The following is a 27,888-nucleotide window of genomic DNA, read 5'->3' as shown; positions in this document are numbered from 1 at the left end:
CTATTTTACAGTAAGGCTGCTCACCAAACTCCTCATGGGAAATGATCCAGAAAGGGCTGGCACATCCCAGGATACCACAAAAATACCACAACACATGTATCCCAGGATCACATTCATCACCACAGGAATTCCACTGCTGAAGTACAACAACTTCTTTTATGTGGTGCCGTATCAGGAATTCTGGGATGTCTGATGTTTGGGCCGTCTGTTTGCGTTTCCCGCTTCCAAACACAGCAACTGTGTCCGGACCAAAAATGATGAATGTAACGTCAGTTTGCATTTATAATAACAATCAACATTACATCATGCTTCTGTCTGACTCAAACTATTCCTCACGAGAGCCGTTTCCTGTGAGCGGTAAAAACATCATCAGGACGAAACGAGATCTCTAACAAATCAGTCGCATGTATCACCTTTGCCACACACTGGCACTCATACTGCAGCGTCAGACCAAAGCTGCTCTCTAATTTAAATTTTTTTAAAGTAATAGTAAAACTGCAGCACTCAGTGGACTCCAGTGTTGCCATGATAAACAGGGAATTCATAATAGCTGCATCTGGTTTCACTTTTTGGGCTTTTAACCCTGCTGAACTTGTTACATCACCCATAACACATCCAGATAAATATAGGGGAATAATACTGACTCAACTGTGAATTATCATCATAACTGAAGTTATTGCTGAACATCTCTTGTGGGTTTTGTGTTTATTGATGTGAGCCTTTCTCTAAAGCCTAAATTGGCTGGGAAATTATACGCTGTTAAGTATTTCTGCCTTTGTTTTTCTTCTCGTGTTCCCATTCTGGTGATGAGTTACCCTCTCAGAAATGTTAATTACTTATGTTTCATTTCCTGTGTTTCCCGATCACACACTATAGAGGTGCATTGAGGAGGCGACTCTTTCTCACACCCTCCTCCTCCGCCCCCCAGGCTGTAACAATATTCAATAAAGTTTGAGTGCAGTTCACATAAAAAAATCTTTGACATTTTCATGCGCAATCCATTTTAAAGTAGTTTCCATAGCAGCAAACGCAGCGTGACTCTCACCCACCAACAGCCCCGCCAGTTTTTTTTTCTCAAGGTCAGCCCCAGCAGGAGTCAGGACTGCCAGTCATCTGCCAGACTTTCTGGAGGGGAAGGGTATTTCCATATGAGCCAGCGTGTTTCGTGAGCAGGGCCACGGGGTTCATTCCAGACAACAGCTGTGCATCGCCCAGTGTCACAAAATACTTAGACAATGAATATATGTCCTACAGCAGTCTAATATAGGCATGCAGCTCGCCCATCAGTTAAGTTATAGCCACTTAGAATGACTCTCCCATTTTTTTTTGCTAATGTTTTCAGCATTTTATTCGTGTATAGCTTTTCTGTCGGTCGTTATTAAGAGATGAAGTGGTGTAAAATTAGGGCTGTATGTCCTTAAATTAGGACTAAATGAACCTTTAGTGACTTTTGCAGTTTTGCTGCAATTAAATACGAGATCATCGCGGAAATGTCGCCCTCTCCTGGAGGCGAGGCATCAGTGCATCAACAAAAAGCGTCCCGTCAAGGGCACGGTGAACGCACACCTACTTCGATTTGATTGGCTGAAAGTGGTATTCGCGTAAGCTCATTGGATATCGGGCCGTCAATACGATGACGAAAAAGGAAACGCAAGGAAGGGAAGGTTCGCCGGTGAGAAACGTGGGTAAACGGTTGTGTGTTTACACCTTTGTGTGCTCAATGTGTTCTGCTTGTGTATCATTGTCAGCGTTATCGCGGTTTTTTAAACAACTGTGACGTGTTCTGTGTAAACTGGCAGCTTCTCCACGAGCTCCGCGGGCAGCATTTTAGACAAGAAGCTAACATTAGCTGCTAATGTTAGCCGCTGTGTTAGAGTCACAGCAAAGTCAGCGTCAGCGTGGAGTTTATTATTCCACTCACTCAGGTCCAGTTTCACCTCCCAAAGCATATATTTACGCCGCTGTAGTCGGCAGGTGTGCCGCACCTGTGCCGCTCACCGTAAGCTTGGCTAACTGGTGCAAACAGCTGGAGGTCAGAAAGAATTGAGAGTGAAAATGGTCACGCTGTGTGTGTGTGTGTGTGTGTGTGTTCATTTAGTCTCTATGCTGAGGCCACAAGGTGGTGCACGAGACCTGGGAAAGTGACCTGAAGTCCTCGTTGGTCCGTAGTTTGTTGGTCAGTTTGTGTAGTTTTGCTCAGTTGCAGCACCGCCGATTTTAGAGGTGAAACATTCAAATGTGAGAGTGAGGTTCAGACTTTCAGCTTTGATTCAGCGGGTTTAACAAAACATTTGCATGAACTGTTCAGGAATTACACCTGTTGTTATACACAGACACACACACACCGATCCAAACATAACTGAACAAACTCACAGTTTTAAATATAGTTGGATAAAAATCCTTTGCAGTCGACTGCCTGAAGTCTAGAAGCCATGAACCAAATGTTTCCTCCCTTGAGGAGGAAACTCTGCAGGCCTTCAGTCACTGCTGGTTTGAGTCTCTCTGCCGTCAGTTTTGTATGTAATAACTGTTTAATAGCTGCTCTGTTGGGTTGAGATCAGACTATTGAGAAACTCTGGGTTAGCTTTGCAGTTTGCTTTCAGTCATTATCATCTGCTGCAGCATTGTTGAATCTGAGCACAGCCCTGAACACATCACAGCTCACCCTGCTGCTTCTGTCAGTGTCACATCATCAATAAACACCAGTGACCCACTGCAGCCATAACATTACCCCCACCGTGACTGATGGATGATGTGATAAGAGCTGCTCTGTTCCTTCATCATTCTGGTAAAATGTACCAGGATTTTCTGGCCAGTTCAAATCTGGTAACTAGAGGTTTACACCTTGTTGTAAACTCAGGATTTCCATGAAGGCGTCTCTTGACTGTGGACTTTGACCTGCTCCGTTTTTGACTTGGTTACATGTGAAGTTGTTTTTCTTGCCTGTGGAAATAATCATCATGCACTTGAGTGGTTTTCAGGCCTTTTGGTGTTACAGAGCTGGGCAGTGCTTTCATTTTTAAGATTACAGTCTGAAACTGTTTATTTATTTTGCTTTATTGATTTCTTTTATTTCTTTTTTTTTTTTTTTTAGCTTATGTTACTTTATTGTTTCAGATGAGTCTTTATTAATATATTTGTTTTGTCATATGGGGACAAAGCTGTTCTGTTTTATGTTTGTTGTGTTTCATGTTATTTTATGTGATCTTAAACCAAAGCAGAATCACAGCTGTGTGAATGTACTTACAAATATTGTGAGGTCACTGTTTTCTTTGCTGCCAGTCGGCCACAGTTTGTCTCACTTTTTTGTCTCCTTGTGTTTCACAGCCTCCTCCTGAATGATGGCTGCCTCAGGGAGGCTGGCGTGCTTCCGCCTGCCCCCCCTGCCTTCTGTAGGTGAGCTGATAAAGCTGTACAACCTGCGAGCTGAGAAACAGCTGTCCCAGAACTTTCTGCTGGACTTGAGGCTCACAGGTTAGTCTCATTCTTTCTGTTGTTCCTCTTGTTCTTTTGCCCCGCCTGCAGTGTGCCAAGACCTGTGAGGTCCTTCTCGGGGTACAGTAGCGTGTCGTGTCAGCGCACTTGTTTGCACAGTGCTGCACGGCCTTGTTTGAAGGCATCGAAACCGACAGGCTTTTCTTTGTAGGTGAGGTTATGTAGATCTCCTGCTAATGCGAACGGACCCGCTCGATTGTTTGTAGCCCTCGAGAGCTGAAGCCTTAATGCAATTATCAGTGATGCAGTGCAGCCCTGATCTGCTCTCCTGTCCTTGGACAAGGTGACTGTTAGATTAATGTGTCTCATCTTCATCACACAGAGGAGTGCAGGTATTGCAACATTGCACCCTATTAATCTCAATTTGGATGGCCGACTCTCTCTGATGAAAACATTTGATTGGAGAACATTTCATAATTTATAGGCTGCATCAATTGAGAATGTGTCCCAGGATATTATTGCAAATTAATACTGAGTCCTCCTGCTCTGCGTTCCCAGACAAAATAGTGCGTCAGGCAGGCGGCTTGAGAGGTGCCCACGTGTGTGAGGTGGGTCCAGGTCCCGGGGGGCTCACCCGCTCCATCCTCAATGCTGGGGCAGCCGACCTGCTTGTTGTGGAGAAAGACACACGTTTCATCCCGGGGCTGAAGGTAAGCAGAGCAGCCACATTCAGAGCAGCTTATCAAGCTCGTTCAGCTCACCTGCACGAGCCGCCTCCATCCCTCTGCAGCTCACAGACTAACTGATGAGTCTTTTTTTTGGTGTGTATTTTTTCCACTTTCACAGCTGTTGTCTGAGGCAGCACCCGGCAGGTTGAGGCTCGTCCACGGTGACATACTCACCTACAGACTGGATCGAGGATTCCCACCAAATATCTCTAAGCCGTGGGAGGGAGGTAAGAGGATGAACTCACACAAGCTGCTACGCTAGTCAAAGTGAAGGCAATACATGTGTGTGTGTGTGTCTTCACAGACCCTCCAGACCTTCACATCATAGGGAATCTCCCATTCAGCGTCTCAACCCACCTGATCATCAAGTGGCTGGAGAACGTATCCAACAGAACGGGGCCCTTCGTTTACGGGCGCACTCGACTCACACTCACGTTCCAGAAGGAGGTGGCGGAGGTGGGTGGGCACGTCACCTGCCGCAGTGAATCCACGTAATCCCTAAAAATGAAGATGAATTCCTGTGTGACTCTTTAAATTGTTGGTTGGAGTTTAATTGTGGTGATTTGCTATGCAGTCGTTACTGTCTTTATTGTTGTGATTAAATATTGATGCCATCCATCCATAATTAATAATGCTTTGCCACTCAGATGGATATATTTGGGGTGGGTTTTTCATGATTCAGGCCAAATGGATTCATTGATGTTTAATTCTTTCCCGTCTGTGACAGAAATCATCCTTAGGATACGTTTAATCTGCTTTAATCTGCTTCACTGTCCTCCATCCAGAGGCTGACAGCCAGCACAGGCAGCAAACAGAGGTGTCGTCTTTCCATCATGGCTCAGTATCTCTGCACCGTCCACAACTGCTTCACCATCCCTGGACGGGCCTTCGTCCCCAAACCAGAGGTAGGACTCGCCTTCAGTATTTGACTTTGACACTGAAAAAAATCCCACCAGTGTGCTGAAGTTTAGTTAAGCTGTTTTAGTGCAGGATAAAAGGTGGTGGGCAGGTGTTTGTTCCTCATCCAGTTTGTGTACCAGGCGGTGGGATTAGGCTGTGCTTCAGACTGTAGTGGACTGTTTTAGGTTTATTTCAAGGTGTTCAGCTCAGCGATGCTGTTAAAGTTCGAGCTGACTTTTACAGTTTATTGGGAAAAGCTACAGTGAAGATTCAGCTCCCTCTGGGGGTGATGCTGGAATCAAGTTTCCTCTTTCAGAAGAAATTTAGTGAAGCTGTGAACAACAAAGTCCGATGCTGATTTTAATCTTTGGTATCCGTATTGGAAAAGTGACATTCCAGCTTACGTGTCACAGCGGGGCCTCCCGGTGCCACGCTCCGGTCCCTCGTCACGTCACCGTGGCTCATCCCGCCGCTCTTTCCTCTTGCTTTAAGGCTTCATTAAGGCTGTGTTGAATCAGTGTTGTCTCACTTCGTCTTTGGACCCTTTTTAGGTTGTAATGATGCCTGGTGGGTATTTGAGATGTGGCACCATCACACTGCGCCTTGTAATGAGGGCCTTGTTCTTTTTTTAGGCCCAGTTTCTCTTTCGACATCTTTCCACCCGTGTGCGAGCGTCGGGGTGAATGTACGATGTTCACTCTTACGTAAGTGAGTGTGAGCGTTTATCGCAGGGCTGGGGGTGATACACACACACTAAAAGCAGTCCTGCTCTAAAAGTTTAAAGATCAATGCTGGCAAATCCACAGCGGGGTTTAGTTTGAAATTACAGACCTTTAAGAAGTCTTAAAAATCATCGTTTGCACAAATGAAGCCGTGTTTTTGTTCCCCAGAATGAAAGCTCAGGTGTGGATGTCAGAGATGGACTGTGGGTCCCTCGGAGATGTCGTGGCTCTTTAGGAGACCCGCTGCTGGTAAATATTTCATCTCCTGTGTGGAGTCAAGTGCAGCACAGCGAATGGGACCAGTGCTGATTGCTCATTCTCTTAGAAGAGATGGATTCCAATGATTATTTTATCACACTCAGCTGCCTTTCTGTGCATTTCTCTCTCTTGAGCATTTTAGTTTTATGTGTATGTCAAAGTGGAGCTTAATGGGTTTGAGCACACTTTGTCTTTTTGATGTAAATACGCACACGTGCGTGCATGTTGACGTGTCATATGTATAAATTCGAGCATGCATGTGTGCGCTGCAGATGAGTCTGCGCCTCCCACGTGCCCACACAGTCCATCTATTCCTACTAAATGTTTTAATGGGCTCTTGGTCGAATTGATATCATTAGGAGAGATGATGGCTGTTTGATGAGCAGCCCTCCTGCTGCTGGTGTCCTATAAAAGCCCAGGAACAGAGCACATAGAGTAGATTAAGTCTATCAGCCCTCTGCACTGTGCGGGGCCCCTTTTTTACTAGTATGTCATGTAGTATAATTCATAAAAAGCTCAGTGGCTCTACATTGTTTACTGGTGCACACAGAGTAATTACGCAGAAATGCGTGAACAATAAAAATGTCCTTCCTGATTTACAGGCCATCGGAGGCCGGCCAGCCGAGGCTGTCACACTCGGGAATGTCCACAGATTTCCTGATAAACAGGAAAGTGACCGATTTATCGTAGGAATGCATAAAGAGACGACGAGTATTCAGAAAAGAGATCTCTCATCATCACATATGCCCCAGGCTTAAATTGTTATGGTTGCTGCCCTGCGTGTAGATACTGTAAACTGCTCACAGTGCTCCTGCTGTGACTTATAAAAATGGTGATGGCTAACCCCCCCCCCGTAGGGAGGAATGAATGATGGTGGTGCTGTAGCTCTGCCAGGTATCAAAGGTCCGTCCCTCTGTATCCCTCTGACTGCTCTGTGTTTCTCACCTTTTTAGGAAGGATGCGCACCTGTACTGTTGGGCTTATTTAGCACCAATGCTAACCTTTGGACAGCAAATATAAATCCTCTGCAGCCACACACGCAGCAATTAGTGAAGTGTTAAAAAGAGAAAACATGTGAAGTGCTTTAATACTGTGAGATCAGCGAGTCCCAAAGAGCCGCTGAGAAAGCAGCGAACCTTTCCCAATAACCATGATGGGAAAATAGCATCACTTCAAGGCGGGGGTGGGGGTGGGGGCTGATTGGCCGGTCGATTTGAACAGAGCTCGAGCCCGACCAATGCAGGCTGATGGGATAATGAGAAAGGAAATGTTGAATCCTTTTTGCATCAGCGGCTGCGGGGGCTCATATTGACGCGGGTCGGGCAGATAGGCTCTCATTTCCCTGCTGTTTGATTTGCCAGTCGTGTCCCTCTCGCCCCCGGACTGCGCCGCTCCTCTCCTGTGTCGCACTCAGTGACTGAGATTGTCCTTGAAGGTTTTTGAGGGTGGTCATTGGCTGCTTTCATGGTGTTCCCCGAGGCTCAGGGTGCCCTGCAGATCACACCTGCCTCCTTTTCCTTATTAGTCACTGTCCTCCTGTTCACCCTCACATAGAGGGACAGCCTGAGTGCTGCTTCCATGGTTCACAGCTGTGCATGTATCTGAAAGCTCCCTAAGAAAGCTGAAGAGGAACCGCTTTCTGTTGTTGCTTTTACCTTCATGCACATCTCTAATTTATATTCTGGTCAGGGGTCAAGGAATTTTTGAGTGCATGCTGCCATCAAGCATCTGCATCCTCACCGCCTCCTTACACGGAAAGGAGCTGCTTTAAAAAGGGAAAACGGCTCCTCTCCCTTCTCCTTTCCTCTCCCCATCTGGGTACAATGTGATTAAAATCAGCCTCTTTCCATCACAGGCGGCTCGATCGGTCGTGCAGAAGCTGCTCCGTCACAAACAACCTGCTGTCTCTTCTGTAGAGCTTCTCGAGGGCTCCACATTGTGCTAATAACTGTGGTGTCTGCTGGAAAAGCTGAGAATGAAATGGAGGCATGGGGTAGGGAATAACAGGAGATGGAATTACTAAATGATGAATTACTAACAAGGTGGGCGATGACCAAAAGAATTGTTGATGAAAACCACAGTGAGATAAGAGAATAAAGGCAAGCAAAGATGGAGGATAGACTGTGGTTTGCCTGGAAAGGCCTACAGAGAGCCAGAAGACAGATTGATGACAGAGATCGATCTGAGAGGAGAGCGAGGCGTACCTCCGAGCAGATGGTTGTCTGGGCCGCTCGTCAGCCCTGCTCAGAGTAATGGCTGCATCGGCCGTCGCCCACCGGCTAACTGAGCCTCGCAGGAGGAGAGCCCTACAGATGTTCGCCTTGTACACAATAGTCTACCAAGAGCATAGGCCAGATGAGCAGAGCCCAAATTAAATTTGTTAATGCCGCATTGAACTTCCATCGTAGCTGGCAGCTTGGACTACATCAGAAACTGCAGATCTTTGTACTCCTTGTTGTACGGCTCAGTTTTGGTGCCAGCTGGTGTTTCCTGTATCCATGATTTTGAACTGAAATGGATGTTTCGTTGATCATGACCCCCCCCCTCGGACCAGCGTCACACCGCGGTGATGAATGTCTCCTCTGTGACCTGATGTGACCGCGCTCCTGTCTCAACAGCAGTGAGAATCTGCTCAGAGGGGCTGTGCTGCTTTCTCACCTCCCGCCACACATTCTCCACTCACACAATTCATCTAAGCCTATCCCATAAACGGGGTCAAACGTGGTATCAAGAGTATCCGGGAAAGTTATTTCAATGACTCGTGCCAGCCCGGAAAATGCCCGAAGGCAAAGAAAAGCTAAAAATACTCCCCTGCCTCTTCCTCCTTCTCCTCCTCCGCCGCCTCCTCCACTCACCTTAAACAAAGTGCCAAGGTTGGCAGAGCTGGCTTATGAACATCTCCAGAGATCTACCGCTCCTCCTAACAAGGAAGTGTGCCGGGCTCGCTCAGAGTCAGCGAATCAGAGTTTAGCAGATTCAGCTCTGCTTCGTTAGTGAGCGTGCACGGGAGGGTGTGCAGGTATTTTAAAACCCTGGCTGTTCTCCAAGGAGAGAAAGCTCAGCAGCAAATGAGCAAAATCAAATTACAATACACTTATGATGGGGAAAAAGCCTCTCCGTGGGCATCAGCCTGTAAAGTATTAAGTGGAAGGGTTACATGACCATTCCAATCTAAAAATCTCACACTGCAGTTTTGTGGCTTAATTTAAGGTTTTTTATGAAGGTGTCGCTGAGCTCGAGTAGCTGCGTTGATGCTAATTTTAAATTATATATATGTTTTATCCTAAACTAGTTTCACTGATAACTTCATCAGTCCTTTGGTGCAGAAATGAAAGCCCATTGCAGCTGTTTTGTCCTCTTAAACCACTTTGAGAAGTGTCCTGCTTTGCATTAATCTGACGACATCTGAGCATCTGTAACCCGGGTCACTCCTGCAAAGGTCACAGAGAGACACAGCAGTGCATCCCGTGGTTGAAGGGAGCTTTATTTTCACGTTAATGCAAAGAAATGGAGAGACGGACCACACCCTTGAAGCGCTTAGCCCCCCCCCTCACCTTCAGCTAACCGAATCCTCCCGGGCGGGCGTCGGGCCGCGCGCTCAAAGCTAAAATATTAAAGGGCCCCCTTTGAACTGTCAGAGTGTATTGTTTTCCTACAAGCTTCCTTTTTGTCATCTTCATAGCTTTTACTGCCTCTCAGCAATTTACCGAGCAGCCAAGGTCGTTGCTGTTCCCCGGCCTCACGTGCGCGCTGGGACTGGAGCCGCTCCGACAAAGGAAGGTCGTCCTCCCTCAGAGCCGATGACCGCATTATATTTCCAGTGTGAACCTACATGAGCGTAACTGCCGTCCAAATCAGAGAGCAGCACATTAAGTGTTGTGACATACGAGAGCGATTTGGCTGCACGCTGCATTCGGAGCGATGTGGCGGGTACCGCTTTGGTGAGCGATGGCGTGAAGCGTGCACTGCTTTAACTCTTGAACTCTCCTCTCATTGTCTTCCTTTTTCTTTTCGATGTCTGGAAAGGCTGCTGGCTGACCGGGACGGAGACAGAAACACATAATGTGAAGCTGCCGTTGCAGAGGAGTTCAAAGGAAAGCCTGTGATTAACCCCTGCCTGGAACTGACATGTGCTCACCTCCCCTCATTTAAAGCTCACACTCCAGATCTGTCATAGCAGCAACTCGGGGTGAAAGCCTTTGATGAAAAATGTAGGTTAAATACACAGAGGAGCAGATCTTATTAGCGTTTCCCCATGAGAGGAGTAGTTATTTGATCTGCACTCCTATTGCATAACCAGAAGGAGCGAAAGAATGAGAGAGAGGCTTGAATAATCCATGTTTGTTTCAGGAAGGCATATTCTCACTAACCCTCTGTTGATGAGACTCCAATCAGCTGTAATGAGAGCCCAGACTCTAATTGAATAAGTGCTGCATATGAAGTGTATAGGCTAAATATATGTGAGGGTTCGTGCAGCGCAGTGTTGGGAGCTGAATCTGGCTGATTAAGTCCAAGACGTATGTGGAACCATTCCGGATCCTCACAGGTATTCCTGTTTATTCCATTTTAATATGTTCAGTTTTCCTGGATTTTTGGGGCAAAAAACAATATTATGAAAGTTGTTCTATAAATAGGACCATATTAGACCTTTTACTATATACAGTAAAGTATTGGCCCCCTTCCTGGTGTCTTAGTTTTAGACATATTTGTCACACTTCAATGTTTCAATCAACAAACTGACAAAAATAACCAGGAAATACAAAATACAGTTTATAAATGATGATACCCAAACCTACCTGTGTGAAAAAGTCATTGCCCACTGCAGTTACATTTATCCTTGCAGGCCGCGTTGACTCAACATGTAGTTACAGTTTCCTGGAGGTGCACGTCAGGCTGCGTCGTAGGTCACCGCGTAGGCTTCAGGGGGGAGTTACGGGTATGTACACAGGCCCCGCAAAGACCCAACATAGAAGTTTAATTCAGGCCTGAAAGATCTCAGAAAGCAGCACATCATCCACAGTCTAAAGAAGCAGCTGAGGAACAAAGTCAGTGACATCTATCAGTCTGAAAGGGTTACAGAGCCACTTCTGAGGCTTTGGGACTCCAGAGAACCACGGTGAGAGAAACCTGGAACAGCAGGGAACCTTCCCAGGAGCGGCCGGCTACCAAAATTACTCCAAGAGAACATCAACGACTTATCCAGGAGGTCAGAGAAGAACCCAGAACAACAGCTAAAGAACTGCAGGCCTCACTTGGCTCAGTTAAGGTCAAAGTTCATGGTTCAACAATCAGAAAGAGACTGGGCAAAGATGGCCTCCATGGGAGAGCTCCAAGGAGAAAGCCACTGCTGACTCACATCTGCCAACAAACATCTGGATGATCCCAGAGACTTCTGGGAAAATATTCTGTGGACGGACGAGACAGAAGCTGAACTTTGTAGAAGGTTTGAGTCCCGTTACATCTGCACGAACTAACAGAGGGTTTCATGAAAGAACATCAGACCAACAGTCAGACATGGAGGTGGTGGTGTGATGGTCTGGGCCTGCTGTAACTGATGGAACCATGAAATCCTGAAGGAGAACGTCCGCCCATCAGCTCGTGCCCTGAAGCTCAAGAGCACTCAGGTTATGCAGCAGGTCCACCTCTGAATGACTCAAAAAATAAAACGAAGGTTTTGGAGCGGCCGAGTCAACGTGTGGACTTAAATCAGGTTGAGATGCTCTGACCTCAGACGGGCCGTTCAGGCTCAAAAAGGCTTCGGTGTGGCTGAATCACAACAACTGTGCAAAGAAGAGCAGGTCAAAGTTCGTCCACAGCGATGAGAAAGACTCAGTGCCAGTTACCACAAAGGCTTCACTGCAGTTCTTGCTGCCAAAGACGAAACAGCCAGTTATCAGGTGTGGGGGGCAAACCCTCCACACAGGGCAGGTAGGCTCGGAGGGCTGTTTTCACCTGAATAAAGGAAATCATTTAAAACTCTGTATTTACTCAGGTTATCGTTATAATTATAATCTGATGATCTGAAACATGTCAGTGTGACAAATATCTAAAGAACTAAGGAGGGGCAGATACTTTTTCATGGTGCTGTATAATTATTAAAGAACTGTCATTATCAGTTAATATGGTGATAATTTCCTCCATTCATCAGTTAGTGTGAGGATATTTTGGATCACTTATCCCCATTAAGTAGCTGAAAATGTGCCTTTTTCACAGCAGTCAACAGAAGCGGGTTAACATGTCAGTAAACTCATTAGTTTAAACCAGCCGACCCGGATAACCCACCTCCTCTCCAGCTCCCAGAGGTGGTGTTACTGCTTCCTGCATGTATCAGCTTCTGATATCAGTAAGAAATAAGTGGCAGAGATCGGGAGCAGCATTATAAGAGCTAATCTTTTTTTTATTGTTATTGGACTGATACTGCTGTACTGGTGGGTGCTGTATATGAGCAGCCTGCCTTCCCGCCTGCTCGCAGCACGGCCTGTACCATCCGGCAATCTGTACGTTTGGCAGGAAGATGAATGCCGTCGCCGTCCCTCTGAGCTGCACGCAGAAAAGCAGAGGACATGCAGCAGGCACGCTGCTTTCACAAAATAGTTTTATTGGTAAAAAATAGAACTACTTGCACAAGCACATTGAGACAACTGTATCAGAACTTGTGAACTGTTCATCATCACAAATATGCTCTGGCAAAGTAAGAAGTGCTAAAGCATCCACAAAAATAAGCTGCAGTTATCAAAACCATAAATCAACATGTTGGTACAGTATATGCAGGAGAGCTGTAACTCTTTTTAGGACCTAGTCACTTTGCACTCTGGCCATTTATAAGCTAATGAAATCGCGTGCTGATGATCAAGCTGCACAGCCACAAAAAAGAGAAATTCCTAGCTAATTTTTTCCTGCTTAATCGTATCCGACAAAAACCTTTCCCTTTTTTCTTCCCCAGAGTGCCGGTTGTGTTATGTATTTGTCCTGGTCCGGAGAGCTCTGAATGCTCAGCCGCTTGAACCAAACTGCTGTCAAATAAAGGAAGTAAAGGTGCACTGAGTAGACTTCTTATAAAGAAGATATGGTATGAACATGGTATTGTATCTCATATTGAAAAAATCTGAAGGAATCCTGATCCCTTAGTAAAAAAAACAACCCAAACACATTAAAAACACAGACACTTGTGTACAGCTACCACAGACCTGCAGTCAACCAGAATTCCTGAAACACACTTTATTAATTTTTCACGTAGAAAATGCCGCACTCGTGTCTTTCTTACGAAACCAGTGAAGCCTTGCTGTGCTTTGGGAAATAAGGAGTAAAGAGGATTTAAAATAACCCTCGAAAGCTGCACTGGACTGTACACAAGCGTCCGGCTGATTGGAGACTTAGTCTGGCAGAACAAATCACAAATCCATAAAACATTTGCTAATGTAGAATTCATGTACAAATAACTCATTTCAAAAATAAACAAAAAGAACTTCAGATATTATTAAAATGTGTCATCATGAGACCATTTGGCACATTCTCTAAACACATAACGTGTCAGTATTATTTGATGACTTGGCACATTCTTTACTTTGTTTATTGCATTGGTAATGGTGCCTGGGCAGTGAGTTATTGTCAGGAGGCCAGCTCTGCTGGGCGCAGGATGGCTAAAGCCAGGGCAGGGTTAAAACACAGCCCCGCAGGGCCGGCAGAGGATCCCGCGGCGTGCCGGCAGCAGCCTGCAGGTGGCGAGCTGGGCTTAGCCATCTGCTCTTCCCCCAGGAAGCTGCATGCTTATGAGAGAGAAGGAGAGACTGTGCAGTTCTATACATCACTGCCAAGGCCTGTCTCAAGCACAAAAACAATATTCCTCCCATTTTCATACCTCAGAAAAGAGAGCACACACACACTAACTGTGAACGTGTAGCTGCTGTACTGGCATGAGTGCTTGTTTGTGCGTGCCCGGTGTGTGTGCATGCGTGTGCGTGTGTGTCAGAAGGACATGCTTTCAACATGCATCAGCGTTCTCTCGTCAGGAATCAGATCCTGACACAAGCAGGACAGGGAGGTGGAGTAAAGAAGCCGAGGATGACTGTAGGTAAAAGAGGACGGTCTGGTGGATGAAATTTAAGACACTGAGACCTTCTGCAGGTGCAGACTGGTAGCATATGCGCACTGCTGACGTACTTGAAAAACAAGTCACATATGGAGAATGACTCAAATCATTTTTAGCCTCCTGCCACACAGCTACCCAGTCGACCATGACTCAGGAAACTTCTCCTTATCGCTTTGTTTTTGCCTCTGTGCCACTGCACCATTAAACATCTGCTCATCCATGTGAGACCACTCGCACGGCGCAGACACCGTAGGGGTGTGCTGCAAAGAAGAGCCATTTTCCAAACCCCCTGACCCGGGCTTCTGCTTCACGTCTCTGGCTAATAAAGGGGATTAGTGAAAGTAGTGTGAGCAGAGGCTCTGATGGAAGCTTATGGCACGCCATGGTGAGAGAAACAGATGCCCCCAAACCACTTGACTGACTGGCATGCACATACCCCCAGACAGTGAAGACATCTGACTGCTGATTTCAGTTTCCATGGCAGTGTGGAGGTGGATGACAGGAGGGAAAAAGGACACGTGAAAAGCCGGCGTGTCGGAGTGTTTACTGCATACATGAAGCGCATGTGTAAATGTGTGGGCGTGAATGTCTGGGATGGATCGAGATGGGTAGCTGCTACTTACAGGCAGACTGTTTTTGTTTGGTTGGAAATATGAAAGCAGCCTGTGAGATAGTCCACTCTGCTGAAGTATTGAATCTTGTTCTTTTCAATTTCTCTCCATCTCTCTCATATTTCCACCTGCAGAGAGGGACGCAGGCATCTGTTTGTCTGCATTTTCTCTCTTAAATCCAGCCCAGCAGCCCACATCTACTCCTCCTGACAGTCCTCTTTGAACAGTTCCAGCAGGGTAATGCTTCTACAGCTTTTCAGGCACAGGCATTGTGTGGCTATGTCTCAGTCTTCTACCAGGCATTCTGCTGTATTTGTACACAGGCTCCACACAGCATGCTTTAGAGGCAAATAACATCATTCTAGTAGCTAACAAAAATATGACCATTTATCTCATTAGTCAATTCCACGTTGCATTCTAGTGGACGAGTATACGATAAACTACAATGGCTTGCTATGTGAGGGTTTCACCTACTGCTCGTGGGCATTATATTGCCTGTTCTGTCGAATGAGAGGAAGGACTGAACGATTGTAAATAGCAGCTAAATGATTGCTTTTTTTCCTTCAATTTAAACCTTTGGCGAGGAAGAAAAAAATCTACACTGAAGGCTTCCTTATTTGCTTAATTCATTCCCCGGGGAACTCCGTGTGATTTACTGATGAAGGATGTCTGCATTTGGTTAGCAGCTTCCTTCAGTTCTGCAGCACCTTATCCTGGCTCCTTACACATTCGCACTGTTTGTTCCAAGGCGCTGCTCAGGGAGTACCTCCACTGCTTGTGCTTGCAAAACAGAAAAAAGAAGAAGAGCAAGATGGAGCAGAAGGGGGGGGGGAATATTTCAAAGTTGTTGCCCTCCGCTCCTTTTTTCCTCCAACTCCATTCTCGAGTAGATCCTAGTGCGTAGCGTAAGCTGTGATATTTCCCCTCAGGCTCGTCTCCCTTTAGCGTGCACAACGCTGCTTTATTACACGTAGTCCTGCAGGCTGTAGCCAGTCTTATTGTCTAATGGGGAGAGAGAGCAGTACTGGTGCTGGAGCTCCTGCTGCTGCTGGAGCAGCTGTTGCTGCTGCTGCTGGAGCAGCAATTTGTCAGGGGGAGGGAGCAGGACCAGATCCTGGGGTCCGTGTCTCTTTCCCGAGCAGGACATACAGAAGATGGACCCCCCCACAAAGAGGAAACCCGCTGAAATAAAGGCAACGTACACAGCACCTCCGGGCTCAAACTTATTGCTCTCGGGAACGCTGGAATCCAGGAAGTTGGTGATGACCTCGTTCGTAAACCAAGACGCAGGCACCAGACACAGAAAGCCTGCGGCGATGAAGCAGCCGCCGCTGGCGATGGCAGCGTGCCGCTTGGAGCGGCGACCACCTCCCCAGCGTGTACATTTTAGTCCCAGGGAGGCGAGGCAAAGGCCCATGGCAGCCAGTACGCAGCACAGCACCATAGTGGTGCGAGCAGTCTGCAAGTACGCGGGTAGTGAAAGCACTGAATACTTAAGTGTGCAACTAAACATGCCTGTGCTGTACCATGTGCAGTCCATCCACAATCCCTGCATCTGGGAGATGGCTGTGATGATGTTGGAGCCCACATCTGCGCTGACCTTCCAGTTAGGCAGCAGAGTGGCCACCATGGCACCCATGATGCCCAGCAGAGCTAGGACAAATCCAAATATCTGCATGCCCGTGGATGCCATGCTCCTTTTCCAGTCGGTGCTGCTGCCCCCTCAGCTGTCGTCCTCTCCTGGCAGCATTCACCCAGCGCCAGCACTGCTCGTGGACCCCGCTGCCTCTCTCCCCTCCTTTGGCGGTGCACCAGCAGCCAGTCAGAATCCCCAGTTCCTCAGCTCCTCAGCTGCAGCTCCACTGGGCTGGAGAAAAGAGACGGAAATGAGAAATCCTCATCTCATTCACCTCACACAAGCACACTTGTTTTTTTCTTCTGGCTGGAAACAAAGGACAGCATGAAGCACTGGCGCTGAGCGCTGGCTCTGGCTGACTATAGGTAAGCAAAGCACTGGGGGGTCGTTGTCCATGTGTGCATCTTCTCCTTCAGAGCCACAGTCGGTGAGGAAGATGAGTTTGTGGTATTGCTCAGTAGTCACAGTACGTGGACTCAGAGCTGCAGTGCCTTCACTCCAGTCACACAGCCGGCTGTATTTTCTACCACTTTGATTTCAGTGCTGCTTACCTAATAAACTGAGACTGCCTTTTAAAGACTTGCACAACATTATCTTAAGCTAAAATACCAGCGAGTATTTACTCAGTCGCTAGAAATAAACTTTGCGAATTATTTTTTTTAATATATTACTATTTTTTTTGGTCGGACCTCCTAACCTAACGGTCTCTCTCAGTCAAACAAACGGGTCGCTCCAGTTTTTAACAAATAATAAATCCGGGCTAATTGTTTTCTTTGTTTTCTGATCCAGTAAGACGGAGCAGAGCGCGGAGGGAATAAGCCCTTACCCCGGCTGGTGCAGAGCTGGCGCGTCACGTTGTTCGCAGTGATTCCCGTAAACACACACAGGCGCACTCTGAGAGACGGCAGCGCTGCTGGGGCGGCGAGGAGGACGAGTCAGCCCGGACCGCGGAGCCGATCGAGCCATTATTTCCTTAGCAACAGAGTGCGAGAGACCACACGGGCTCGGCCGGAGCCCCGGAGAAATAACCGTGGCGCGCGCGCTCCCTCGCTCGCTCTCGCTCCCTCTCCTCGCCGGCTTGTGTGTCTGCGCGTGCGTGGGCTCGCGCGCTGGAGCGTAGCGGTCTCTGCCTCAACTTCAAAGAGGGCTGACCCTCCCCGCGCCCCCCCGGTACAGTACCACCGTCACCTCCACCCCTCAGCAGCACCAACACCAACTATTTCAGCGCTGCAGCGAAGCGGAACTCTGTTACTCATCGGCATTTTCAGTATTTCATACATTATCGATTGTTCTGTGATTATAAATGTAAACGTGTTATGATTTGTATCAAAATGAGCTTTTATCAAATAAAACTGTCAGACCATCATCAGGAGATGGTAGCGGAGCTTTTTAGATGACATTTTTCACACACTGGAGTGAATTTGTTTTTGTGTAAATCTGTGCAGTACCTGCTAATACACTGTTATTTCATTAAAAAAGCCAAATTAGCCTGTAAACACTCTGAGACCATCACTGTGAGACTGTGTGGGTGCTCCGCAGGCTTTTTTGGGGGGTTCCACATGTAAACACGATGACAGTAAAAGCATCGATTTTGTGTTTTGTTTAGTTTTTTCCTCTTATTTCTGACTGTGTAACAAACAGAAATCTGTACTTTGCAGGATTAAATTAAGCACAAAACCCCCAGACAGAATAAAAACATTGCATCTCTTTGGCTCAAGTGTTTATTAAAGCAAATCTTTGCCTGTGAAGAAAAAAAAAATGCTGCTAACTAACAAAATCAGATTCATCCCATTGTTGCACCGAGCTCCTCGGTTAATCATCATTCAGTGCTGCTGCTGTTAAAATGTATGCACCAAGTAATGGCTGAGAGGTCTAGATAAGATTTCCAATCATAGCCTGACTATACCATGGGGAAGGGTACTCTCATTAAGACAGGAGAATTAGCTGCTGTGATTGTGGCCAGATGAGCTGGTCAGACTTTGTGTTGTGAAGCTTTGTTTCTGTAAGTCCAGAGGCCAGAGGAGCATGTGTACCCCGCCATGCCAAAACTGACCCTCCCCGGAGCGTCATCAGCATCAGTCAGCAGGATGCTAAAATTCACAGCTGCTCCCCTGTCTTTGCCTGTCTTTCCTCCCTTCTCGGTAGAGGACATACAACAACAGGGGGAGTGGCTTGTAAGGCCCTGATTCATGAATGACAAAGAGGACAAAAGAGCGAGAGGGAAAAAATCAGGCAGGACTAATAGACCCCATATCCCTGTGAACGCATTGCTATTATATTTTTGCAGAGGCAAATCAACAAAAACAGTCAGCTGTGGGAAATAGTTTTGCCGATCTCCCAACTGCAGTGAAGGACCAGGTACTGGACACAGTGATGCGCAGTCATTACGTGTAGATGTTTGGTAGGAATTGATTTGTTTAGCTATTGATCCCCTTGTTTACTTCTACCCGATGCTCTCTCCAGCCTCCATTGTTTTTCCCCATAAACTACCCCTCAGAGACCCTTCTCTTAAAATGAGATCCAGCCAGCATGCAGGGATGGTGCACACAACATTAGCTCCAGTGTGATGCTGGTGTCGACCTTCAGCTCTACACTCTCAGAACTCCTTTTGGGATGCACCTGCAGCAAGATGAGAAATTTTGCAGTTTCCTGCAGGCACACTACAATATGGCGCGTGTGACCTGTCTCCTCGTAACTGATGAGATCTTAAGTGCTGATGCTGCTGTTGTTCTGTTCGAAGCAAGATAAATAAATAAATAGATTATAGAGGGGATGGATGGGAGGAGAGAGAAGAGCGAAATGCAGTTAACAAATACCCGGTGGGTGCAGATGTGACGCTGTGATGTGTGAAGATTTTTCGGGCTATTATAAGCGTGGTCCCTTTTTATTTTATCACCTTACAGCAGAGCTCTCTAGCCTTTCTGCAGCATAGCTCTGAGGCACTGCCGGACCAGCCGAGGCTCCCTTTTGCCCACGTGAGGGGCTTTTATCGTTCAATTTGCATTTTTCCTCTTTTATGTCCGCCTTTGCGTAATTGGTTTTCGGGCTCATCATCTTGCAAATGGCGGTTTGTTCACAGTTCAGATGTAAGGTGTCTTGTGATAGTTGTGATGATGCTGTCATTGCAATCTTGTTGTGCAGCAGGGCCTAAGTCCAGTTTCACCCTGCATAATATGTGCAAACCTGTCTCAGACAAAACACTTCTGACATTTTGCAAAATTACCAGCATATTAAAGAGTCTCTTCAGGCCACTTCATCAAGATGCAACTCCAAGTGTGCAGTGTGGATTGGCATGTATGAGGGTTTTTTAATGTCCTGTCAGAGCTGTTTTTCCCATGCTATCCTCATTTACTGGCACAGTAAATTTAAAATTTTTGGGTAAAGTTCAAGCCTTTCTATGACGAAAGTTTCTCTCCAAGGAGTTGATCTTGTCAGAGACTGGGGCTGGAGTGTTCTGAATGTCCTGTGTGCATGCCAAGGGGCAATTTCATGGGAAGTATGCTGGGCTGCCTGCACAGGAAGCCTAAGCCCTTCCTTCTTAAACCCCTCAAGCAATATCAGCCTGGTATATTCAGTGGCATTGACTGCTGCCTTCTCCTCTCCGAGAGGCTGTCTGCCTCCACTGTTGTAATGGAGGTTGTCTTCCCAAGGTATTGTCATGATTAATGCAGCTCTTCCCTCTTTGGTTGCAGGATCTCTGTGAGCGTTTGTCTCTCGTATTCCCTGGCTGTGTATAGCTTTCTTCCATCCCCCTGCTCTTTCCCGTTATGTAAGTGTTGGTGGTTCAGGTAGTGTAGTGGCTGGAGCCCCAGGGCCCCTGCCATCTTCATCTTGGTTACGCTTAGAGGGACATGACAAATTACTGCTCACACGCAATTGGGTAAGAAGTCACCAAGAAAGACACACTGGAGATGGAAATGGGGAAAAGGAGAGCAGGAGAAGGGAGCTGTAATAGAATAAAGAGTAATAGAGTTCCCTGCTGCTTTGGGAAGGTCAAACATATGAAACATAGTAATGTGTAAATCTGTTAATGCAGATGTCTGATTATTGGGTCAGAAAAGGTCTGAAGTTGGGGGCAAAGGCAGATGTGTGACTTTAGATAAAGCTCCAGCAGTGCAGTCACAGGTGTATGCTGTCACTGCGTAGAAACACAAGGTGCCATTGTTGGTCGATCGGAGTGTTTAGTTTATTTAATACAAGAAGCAGGTTCAAAGTTGGTGCAAATGTTTGAAGTCTTTGTTTTCCAAACCTAATCAAGCTATCTGAATTGAGTGAGTCTGAGCAAGAGGGATGTTTATGAGCCTGAGTATAGATCCTTACATAACAATCTAATCAAGAGCTCAGATTAGTGGTAATGAGTCACTTTTTTTTCTGCTAAATAAAATAACTTGCACAATGAAATGATTTCCATCTGAGCATTTCCAGCCTGTGTGCTCTGTACAGGTGGACCCACCACCACCCTTATACACCATAGGCTGAGGAATAAGGAGCTCAAAGGGGGTCAGTAATTCAGCCTGCTTCCCAAATTCAGGATATGCAAAGTACACTCTACTGCCAAAAGTATCCACTCAGCATCCAGATCATTGAGTTCAGGTGTTCCAGTCGCTTCCACAGGTGTATAAACCAGCACCTAGGCATGCAGACTGCTGCTACAAACATCAGTGAAAGAATGGGTCGCTCTCAGGAGCTCAGTGAGTTCCAGCGTGGTACCGTGATAGGATGATACCTGTGCAACAAGTCCAGTCACTACTAAATGTTCCACAGTCAGCTGTTAGTGGGATTATAACAAAGTGGAAGCGATTGGGAATGACTGCAGCTCAGCCATGAAGTGGTAGGCCACGTAACATCACAGAGTGGGGTCAGTGGATGCTGAGGGTCATAGTGCACAGAGGTCACCAACTTTCTGCAGAGTCAATCACTACAGACCTCCAACCTTCATGTGACCTTCAGATCAGCTCAAGAACAGTGAGAGCTTCATGGATGGGTTTCCATGGCAGCTGCATCCAAGCCTTACATCACCAAGCTCAATGCAGAGTGTTGATGCAGTGGTGTAAAGCACGCCGCCACTGGACTCTAGAGCAGTGGAGACGTGTTCTCTGGAGGGATGAATCACACTTCTCCATCTGCCAATCAGATGGAGGAGTCTGGGTCTGGTGTTGTCAGGGGAACGGTACCTGTCTGACTGCATTCTGACTGTCCGTCCATCCATCCATCCGTCCGTCCATCCATCCATCCGTCCGTCCGTCCATCCATCCGTCCATCTTCTTCCACTTATCTGGGGCAAGGTCACGGGGGCAGCAGCCTAAGCAGAGAAACCCAGACCTCCATCTTCCCAACCACCTCCTTCAGGTCATCTGGGGGAACACTGAGGCATTCCCAGACCAGAGGCCTCCTCCCAGTAGGACATGCCCAGAGCATCTCACCCAAGAGGCAACTCTTAATGCTTCAGCATACCAAGACATTTTGGACAATTTCATGCTCCCAACTTTGTCCTTCTCTCCAACATAAGATAAGATAAGATAAAACTTTAATAATCCCACGACGGGGAAATTTGTGCATTACAGCAGCTCAATACAGAGAAAAAATGAAAAGGATGAGTAAGAACAAATAACTAAACTAAAAACTAAAATTCAATAGAATAAAATAAAATAGCAAAAAAACTATACACATATACATAAGCACTATATACATAAATATATATATCAGTGTCAATACCCACATTTACATATACACACATATACACACACGTCAAAACACTATATAAAGATATCAAAATATTATATACATTTGTAGCCGGTAAGGTACACAGCATACACGGTATGCATTATATGGGTGAGTGTAATAAATAAAATGTATCTGACTGTATGGATAAAGTGAAGGCAGTGGAGGTAAAGTGTCCAAGTGACTCAAGACATTATGATGTGTTATACAGTCTAACTACTGTTGGGATGAGTGCCTGACCTCTTGTACTTCTGGAAGAATGGTCAGAAATTCCCATAAACACTCCTAAACCTGTGGAAAGCCTTCCCAGAAGAGCTGAAGCTGTTAGAGCTGCAAAGGGTGGGCCCACATCATATTAAAGCCTCTGGATTAACAATGGGATGTTATTCAGGTTCATGTGTGTGAAGGCAGACGAGTACTTGGGTAATAAAGTGTATTTTAGGGGTTTTACGTAGAGGGTTGTGGAGGGTGAAAGGTGTTCATAGCACCTCGGTACAGGAGCCAGGTGACAGCGTGATTTAAGGTGGAGTTTCCGTGCGTGTTGGGGTTATCGGGGGAAGGATTAATGGCAGGGAGTGGGATATATTACAATGGTGCTACCTAGTGAAGTCATGTAGCAAGGCCATACATAAATCATACGGGCAAAGTGACTTGGACAAGCTGATGACTGAAATGCTGCTGCCTGTATAGTCCCAATATCGACTTTTCTCTTGCTCCTCTCTTAAATCATGAAGCGTGGAATATAAATGGCCTAATTATTCCAGCAGAGAGTGAAATTAAAGACATTCCTTTTTATTGCTTCTTCCTAGCAGATGGTGGTCTGATCTAGCAGCACCAAAGTACCAACAGAAGTGTTTCTGCAAATTCCTCATATAAAACCCTGACCAAATTTCTGTTGATATGACAGGTGCAGAAACCAAATGATGCAGCCACACCGCTCAGAGCCTGTGACTTCACATGCCACGTGGCCTTTTATGTAAATATTAGACTTATTCTTCAAAAAAACCTGTTAAAATCGAACATTATATTTTTACTTACCAGCTGTATGTTTGAACTCTGACCTCATGTTGAATCCAGTAGTTCATCCTCATTCTCTGTGCTATTGTAGCACGCAGCCTTCAGGGCTGTTGAGACAAAGACTCACCGCTGCTGTGGTCCCATTAAAAGCCTCTGTGGCAGCAACCGGCCATCTCTGGACTACACGGGGATCCACAGATCTGATACGAGATAGAGCTGCAGTTTACAAGTGCTCCTGAATGTTACATCTGTTAAAAACAACACTCTAAATGGCTTGTTTGAGATCCTTTTGGTGCCCTTGGACCATTTTAGCTTTCCTCCCCTAATTATTGATACCAGCCATGGCTCCAGGACAGCACAAGGCAGCTGAGAATGAGAGTGATTCACACAATCCAGAAATGTAAGCTGCATGGGTGCACAAGCAGCTCCGCAGGGCACGTCGTCTCAACAGGAAGGCTTTGAGTGGAGTCGAATTAGACGTCATCTTATTTTCCTCTGTTTGGTGTGAGAAGGGGGAACTTATCCTTAGGGTATGAGTTATTCGCATGTTTGTCTTACCTTGAAACTTTAAATTAACATTGCCAGTCATGCACCAGCATGCTTTGTTCCTTTGCAGCTTTTACTCTTCAATTATAGCCTGGTATCCTGAGCTTTTTTCCCTTCCCAGCTTATACCTGGATAAAAAGGGTTTTTTTTCTAATCAGATAGTCATGTGAGATATCCAAATAAACACTTAAGGACTAAAAAAGGCATTATTATTAAAAAATAACAGTATGGCTGTGTCTCCCTTTTTGGTGTGCTCAGCCGGTCCTACTCGGTGCTCCCTCATGAGGGAAGTAAAGCTGGTGTGCTCTGCTGCCCATGGTCTGTGTGAGCTTTTGGTCACCCATCACCCTGATTGTGCAGCAGCCCCTTCGGCTATAACTTACAGAGCTGGTGGCATCATGTGAAACATGCTTGAGAGATGATGTTCTCCTCTGTGCTGCTGAAGCAAAGATCCGGAGGTTCAGAAATAGTCTTTTAATGTATTTTGGTTCTTTTGATCTCATCATGACATTCAGAAGATAAAGAGAGTCGATGAGAACAAGTGAAGTGCTAGAATAGAACGTGTGTACATATATGTGCTTTAAAGGAAAAGATCTGAGAGCGTAAAGGTAGACTCTGCTGGGCCTGACACGATTACTTCATCAGTGTGTCACGTCAGCTTAGAGCTGACACAGGAAGGATCGGGAGGCGGCTGCCAGAGTGGAACTGGAGCCGAGGCTCCCACCATCAGTCCTTAACTGGGGTCTGCTTCAGGTTCTCAAACAGGGGCACCTAAGAGGGTGCATCAGTAATTGCCGTGTGTGTGTGTGTGTGTGTGTGTGTGTGTGTGTGTGTGTGTGTGTGTGTGTGTGTGTCCTGCTTTCTCCTGCATGCATGTGCAGCGTGCTGGGAGGCTGCAGGTTTGGCAGATAGTCCTCTTTGTGTTGGTATGACAGGAAATGTTTCCAGTATTTAGCTGCAAGTAACCAAAACTTTAAAAGATTAAATAAATGATCTGATGTATTACAGAGCTGTAACAGAGGGCTGACGTATCAAACTGCTGCTTTTCTAAGTCATACAAACCTGAACAAGCACATAGTTCATTTATTAGGGACTAGAGGGCTTTAACCTGATTGGCCTCTTAGGTTGGAAACTATTGCTCCTCCTGTAGTGACCATTTTTCCAAAGATAAATTACATTTCCAGAACATATCCACCTACATTTTAACAGGGATGGTTTCCTGTAACTTCCTAAGGTGAGCTGAAAGCAGGTAAATGAGATTCACTGAAGCTTCCATGAAGCAGGATGTGAGCTCTGTGGCTGCCTCACGCATGCATCGCTGCATCTATATATGGGTTCCCCTCAGTGGAAAGAGTAGAGGCGGATAGTGGGATAAAAAGATCGGCTCTACGGTGAGTCAGGCTTGTGGGTATTAAGGAACTCGGTGGTGATGCAACAGCAGAGACTCTGTTTCTATGGTCCATTGCACAGGTGTTACTGTGGCAACTGGAACCAGCTCGCCAGCCAGCCATGCTGCGTCATCTTATTTTCTGCCTTCCCTCCTTTCTTTTATCCCGGTGTGTTGATCCCTTCCCCTCTTTCTCTTTGTCCAGCTTTGTATCTCTCGTGCCATTTGCCAGGCAGCTGGCATCCCCCTCCTTATCACAGCCGACTGCTCGTTTTTCCACTTTCTTTTCACCACGTTCCCATGAGCACTCTCTGCAATCTAGTTTTAAGGTCGGTGCTAACCCCCTGCTGTGTGGATTTCCTCTGTGTGTGTGTGTGTGTGTGTGCAGGTTGATGTGGGAGTAGTTCGCTTCACCCCTTTGGTTCAGCCCCAGATCCAGCAGCCCTTTCAGCTGGTGGAGAAAGTGGTCAGGAACGTTTTCCAATTCCGTAGGAAGCACTGCCATAAAGGAGTGGAGTAAGTACAAGTTAGCGCAGGGCCTCGGTCCCCTCTCTTTTTTAAGTCTCATCAGTTATTCTCTCTCTGCATTTTTCATTTCTGACAGCAGCGTCTTCATCTCATCAGTAATTAGAGTGCTTTTAGGTGTTTTTCTTGCATGCAGGCAGCATCCCAGTGTTTCTCTAACCAAACCTGAAGATTCGAGTAACTTCAGAGTTCTGTTCAAAACCACCAGCAACAAAGCCAGACGCCCACACGCATGTGCGGGCTGCCCATCGCCCCCGTGCCTGTTAGGGAAGTGCACGTAGGCCCGAATAACAAAAGAGCGCTGGCTGTTTGAAAGAGAGCAGCAATTATGAGTCATTGAGGTGGCATAGGAAGACGAGGCAGCGTGTTTTATGTAACTGCAGCGGGTTGGTGGCAGCGGCACCAAATTGGGGAGGCGGCACCGGCGCTCGAGCACCTAAAAAGCATCTGCAGTGCAGTGTCTGTGGAGCTGGCTATTGCTCAGTAACCTGCAGCAAAGGAATCCACAGGAACGTCTCAGGCAAAATAAATCCAAAAATGCCATCGAAATCAAAGCTGCTCGCTCCCCGTTTTAAAAGTTGGTGAGATTTCTGGCAGTGGAATAAATTAACAATTCATGTGCACTTCTTTGTGTGATTTCAATTAACTTCACCAATTTGAAATCATTGCTGAGGGATAATTTCTTTCTGTTTGAACTTTCTGATGCCATTAAACTTGCATGATAATTAAGATATCAAAGCGACCTAAGTGTAGGAGTCTGTGCTATCATATCATCTCATTTCCCCCCAGAAAGTTGTTCCCTGAGGCGTGTCGTGTTGAGCTGACACAGGAGATGATGCAGAAGGCGGACGTGGACCCCATCCTGCGCCCTACATATCTCACCATACCCCAGATCAGGGCTTTAGTGGATGCCTACGCTCATCTCTGCGCTCATGAGCCCGGTCTCCTCAACTATGAGTTCAGAGAGGAGCTCAGACTGAAGCACATTGCTAGAAAAAGGAACACGGCATCTCCTACATTTACGGACACGCCAGAGAGTCCTCCACAGCCCCGCTGAGGGGGGAGAAAGCGTGGACACCAAGAGAAGGCCACTAATAGCTTCTGTTAGCACAGGGAGACAACAGTCTGCTCTTAGCTTTGACATTTCCACCTGGCATAATCATGCATTTTTAAAGCCTTTCCCCTGCACACACACACGCGCGCGCACACACACACACACACACACACACACAGAGCAGTAGGTAATTTGGTATACATGAAATCCTGGGACTCACAGGCAGGACCCACACAGCATACAAAGATCCAGTGTGGGTTTGGATCAGCTCCAGAACCATTTCCTAGGATGCAACAACCACCAGCAAAGTCGTGTGTTTTTGGGGAGGATGAAGCAGACGGGCTACTTCGTTCCCCACAGTCTCTCTTTAAGAGCGAGCATCTCTTTACGTCCCAGTTCTTCTTATCCATCTCACATAGCACCTCGTCCTGTGGGACCTGAAAGAAACGTCAGTGTTTTCAGGGTGATTTAGACAAGGAGAACATGGCAGCTCCATCTTCAGGCCTTTTTTCCCTTCCAGTCACTGGGGAGATGGAGCTTAAAGGGACAAAGAAAGTGCTGTGAGTCTGTCAGCTCAAGAAAGACTCGTCATACAAAAGATGGCTCCAATTAAAATATTTTTGTTCAAAAATCTTTGCGTTGGATTTTGTAGGTTGTTTGTGTAAGACTGTGTGTAATTGGTACTAAAATATTAAAATCTTATAAGTGACATAAGTTTCATCAGAAATATTGATATATAACAGCATGTAGAGTATTTCTCAATAAACATCAATAAAATCATTGTTGCTAGTTTGAGATATTCCTCTGTGAGCAGGCCGTCCCCGGCAGCTTCCTGCCAGGACGGCAGATGGTCTGCTAGGGCCGAGCTCCCTCTGTTCTGATGAAGGGTGGGTGATAATCGACAGCCACAATCAACAGTCAGCGTGACGTATGGGAGCGAGGCGCTGTGCACCATTCACCCTGCTCAGGGACTCCAAAATAAACTGCTGTTATGATGAGCTTTTATTTTGGTAGATGACAGCATGTGGAGGAGGACTGAAGGGTGAGAAACTGCATCATGCAGAGGAGGAGGATAATTGGCCACTAACGAGATGCAACTGTGTGGCAGCAGAGGCATGTGTTTGCTTTGTTTAATACCTTTGAGCAACAGTAGCTGCATTTTTACCTCTAAATAAATTGAACTTTGAGTCGTGTCCACCAAGAAGAGCCAGAAGCGGCCAACAGTCGTCCTGCAGCTACAGGTGAGTGAAAACTTGAGC

At 46.5% G+C, this 27,888-nt stretch overlaps 3 protein-coding genes across 5 annotated transcripts in view; 1 reads left to right on the top strand and 2 right to left on the bottom strand.

Moving 5' to 3' along the window:
• Positions 1-17,387, bottom strand: part of LOC115772263 (filamin-A-interacting protein 1-like) — a 44,472-nt gene extending 27,085 nt beyond the window's left edge. Inside the window, exon 1 of the mRNA XM_030718356.1 lies at positions 17,206-17,387. Coding sequence (XP_030574216.1) covers positions 17,206-17,345 — 140 coding nt within the window. The 5' untranslated portion in view covers positions 17,346-17,387. The remainder of the gene's footprint in view (positions 1-17,205) is intronic.
• Positions 1,632-27,409, top strand: tfb1m (transcription factor B1, mitochondrial). 3 transcript variants are annotated; one of them, XM_030718361.1, is made up of 8 exons: positions 1,632-1,681; positions 3,328-3,474; positions 3,994-4,145; positions 4,282-4,390; positions 4,468-4,619; positions 4,949-5,068; positions 25,439-25,566; positions 26,365-27,409. In XM_030718361.1, the coding sequence occupies exons 2-8, from the start codon at positions 3,339-3,341 to the stop codon at positions 26,630-26,632; spliced, it is 1,065 nt and encodes a 354-aa protein (XP_030574221.1). In that variant the 5' UTR covers positions 1,632-1,681; positions 3,328-3,338; the 3' UTR covers positions 26,633-27,409. The 3 variants fall into 3 exon arrangements, with proteins under 3 accessions (XP_030574221.1, XP_030574223.1, XP_030574222.1); XM_030718363.1 differs by having other exon boundaries at positions 26,369-26,541; XM_030718362.1 differs by having other exon boundaries at positions 1,645-1,672.
• LOC115772267 (claudin-20) lies at positions 12,741-17,344 on the bottom strand. Its single transcript, XM_030718364.1, has 2 exons — positions 17,206-17,344; positions 12,741-16,610 (listed from the first exon to the last, which is right to left on the bottom strand). Exon 2 carries the CDS (start codon positions 16,434-16,436, stop codon positions 15,708-15,710), a length of 729 nt encoding a protein of 242 aa, XP_030574224.1. The 5' UTR covers positions 16,437-16,610; positions 17,206-17,344; the 3' UTR covers positions 12,741-15,707.
• Positions 27,410-27,888: the final 479 nt, after the last annotated feature.

This window comes from Archocentrus centrarchus, chromosome 22 (genome assembly GCF_007364275.1).
Source record: "Archocentrus centrarchus isolate MPI-CPG fArcCen1 chromosome 22, fArcCen1, whole genome shotgun sequence".
Taxonomy (NCBI): Eukaryota; Metazoa; Chordata; class Actinopteri; order Cichliformes; family Cichlidae; genus Archocentrus; species Archocentrus centrarchus.
This window is presented reverse-complemented; position numbering and strand designations above follow the sequence as displayed.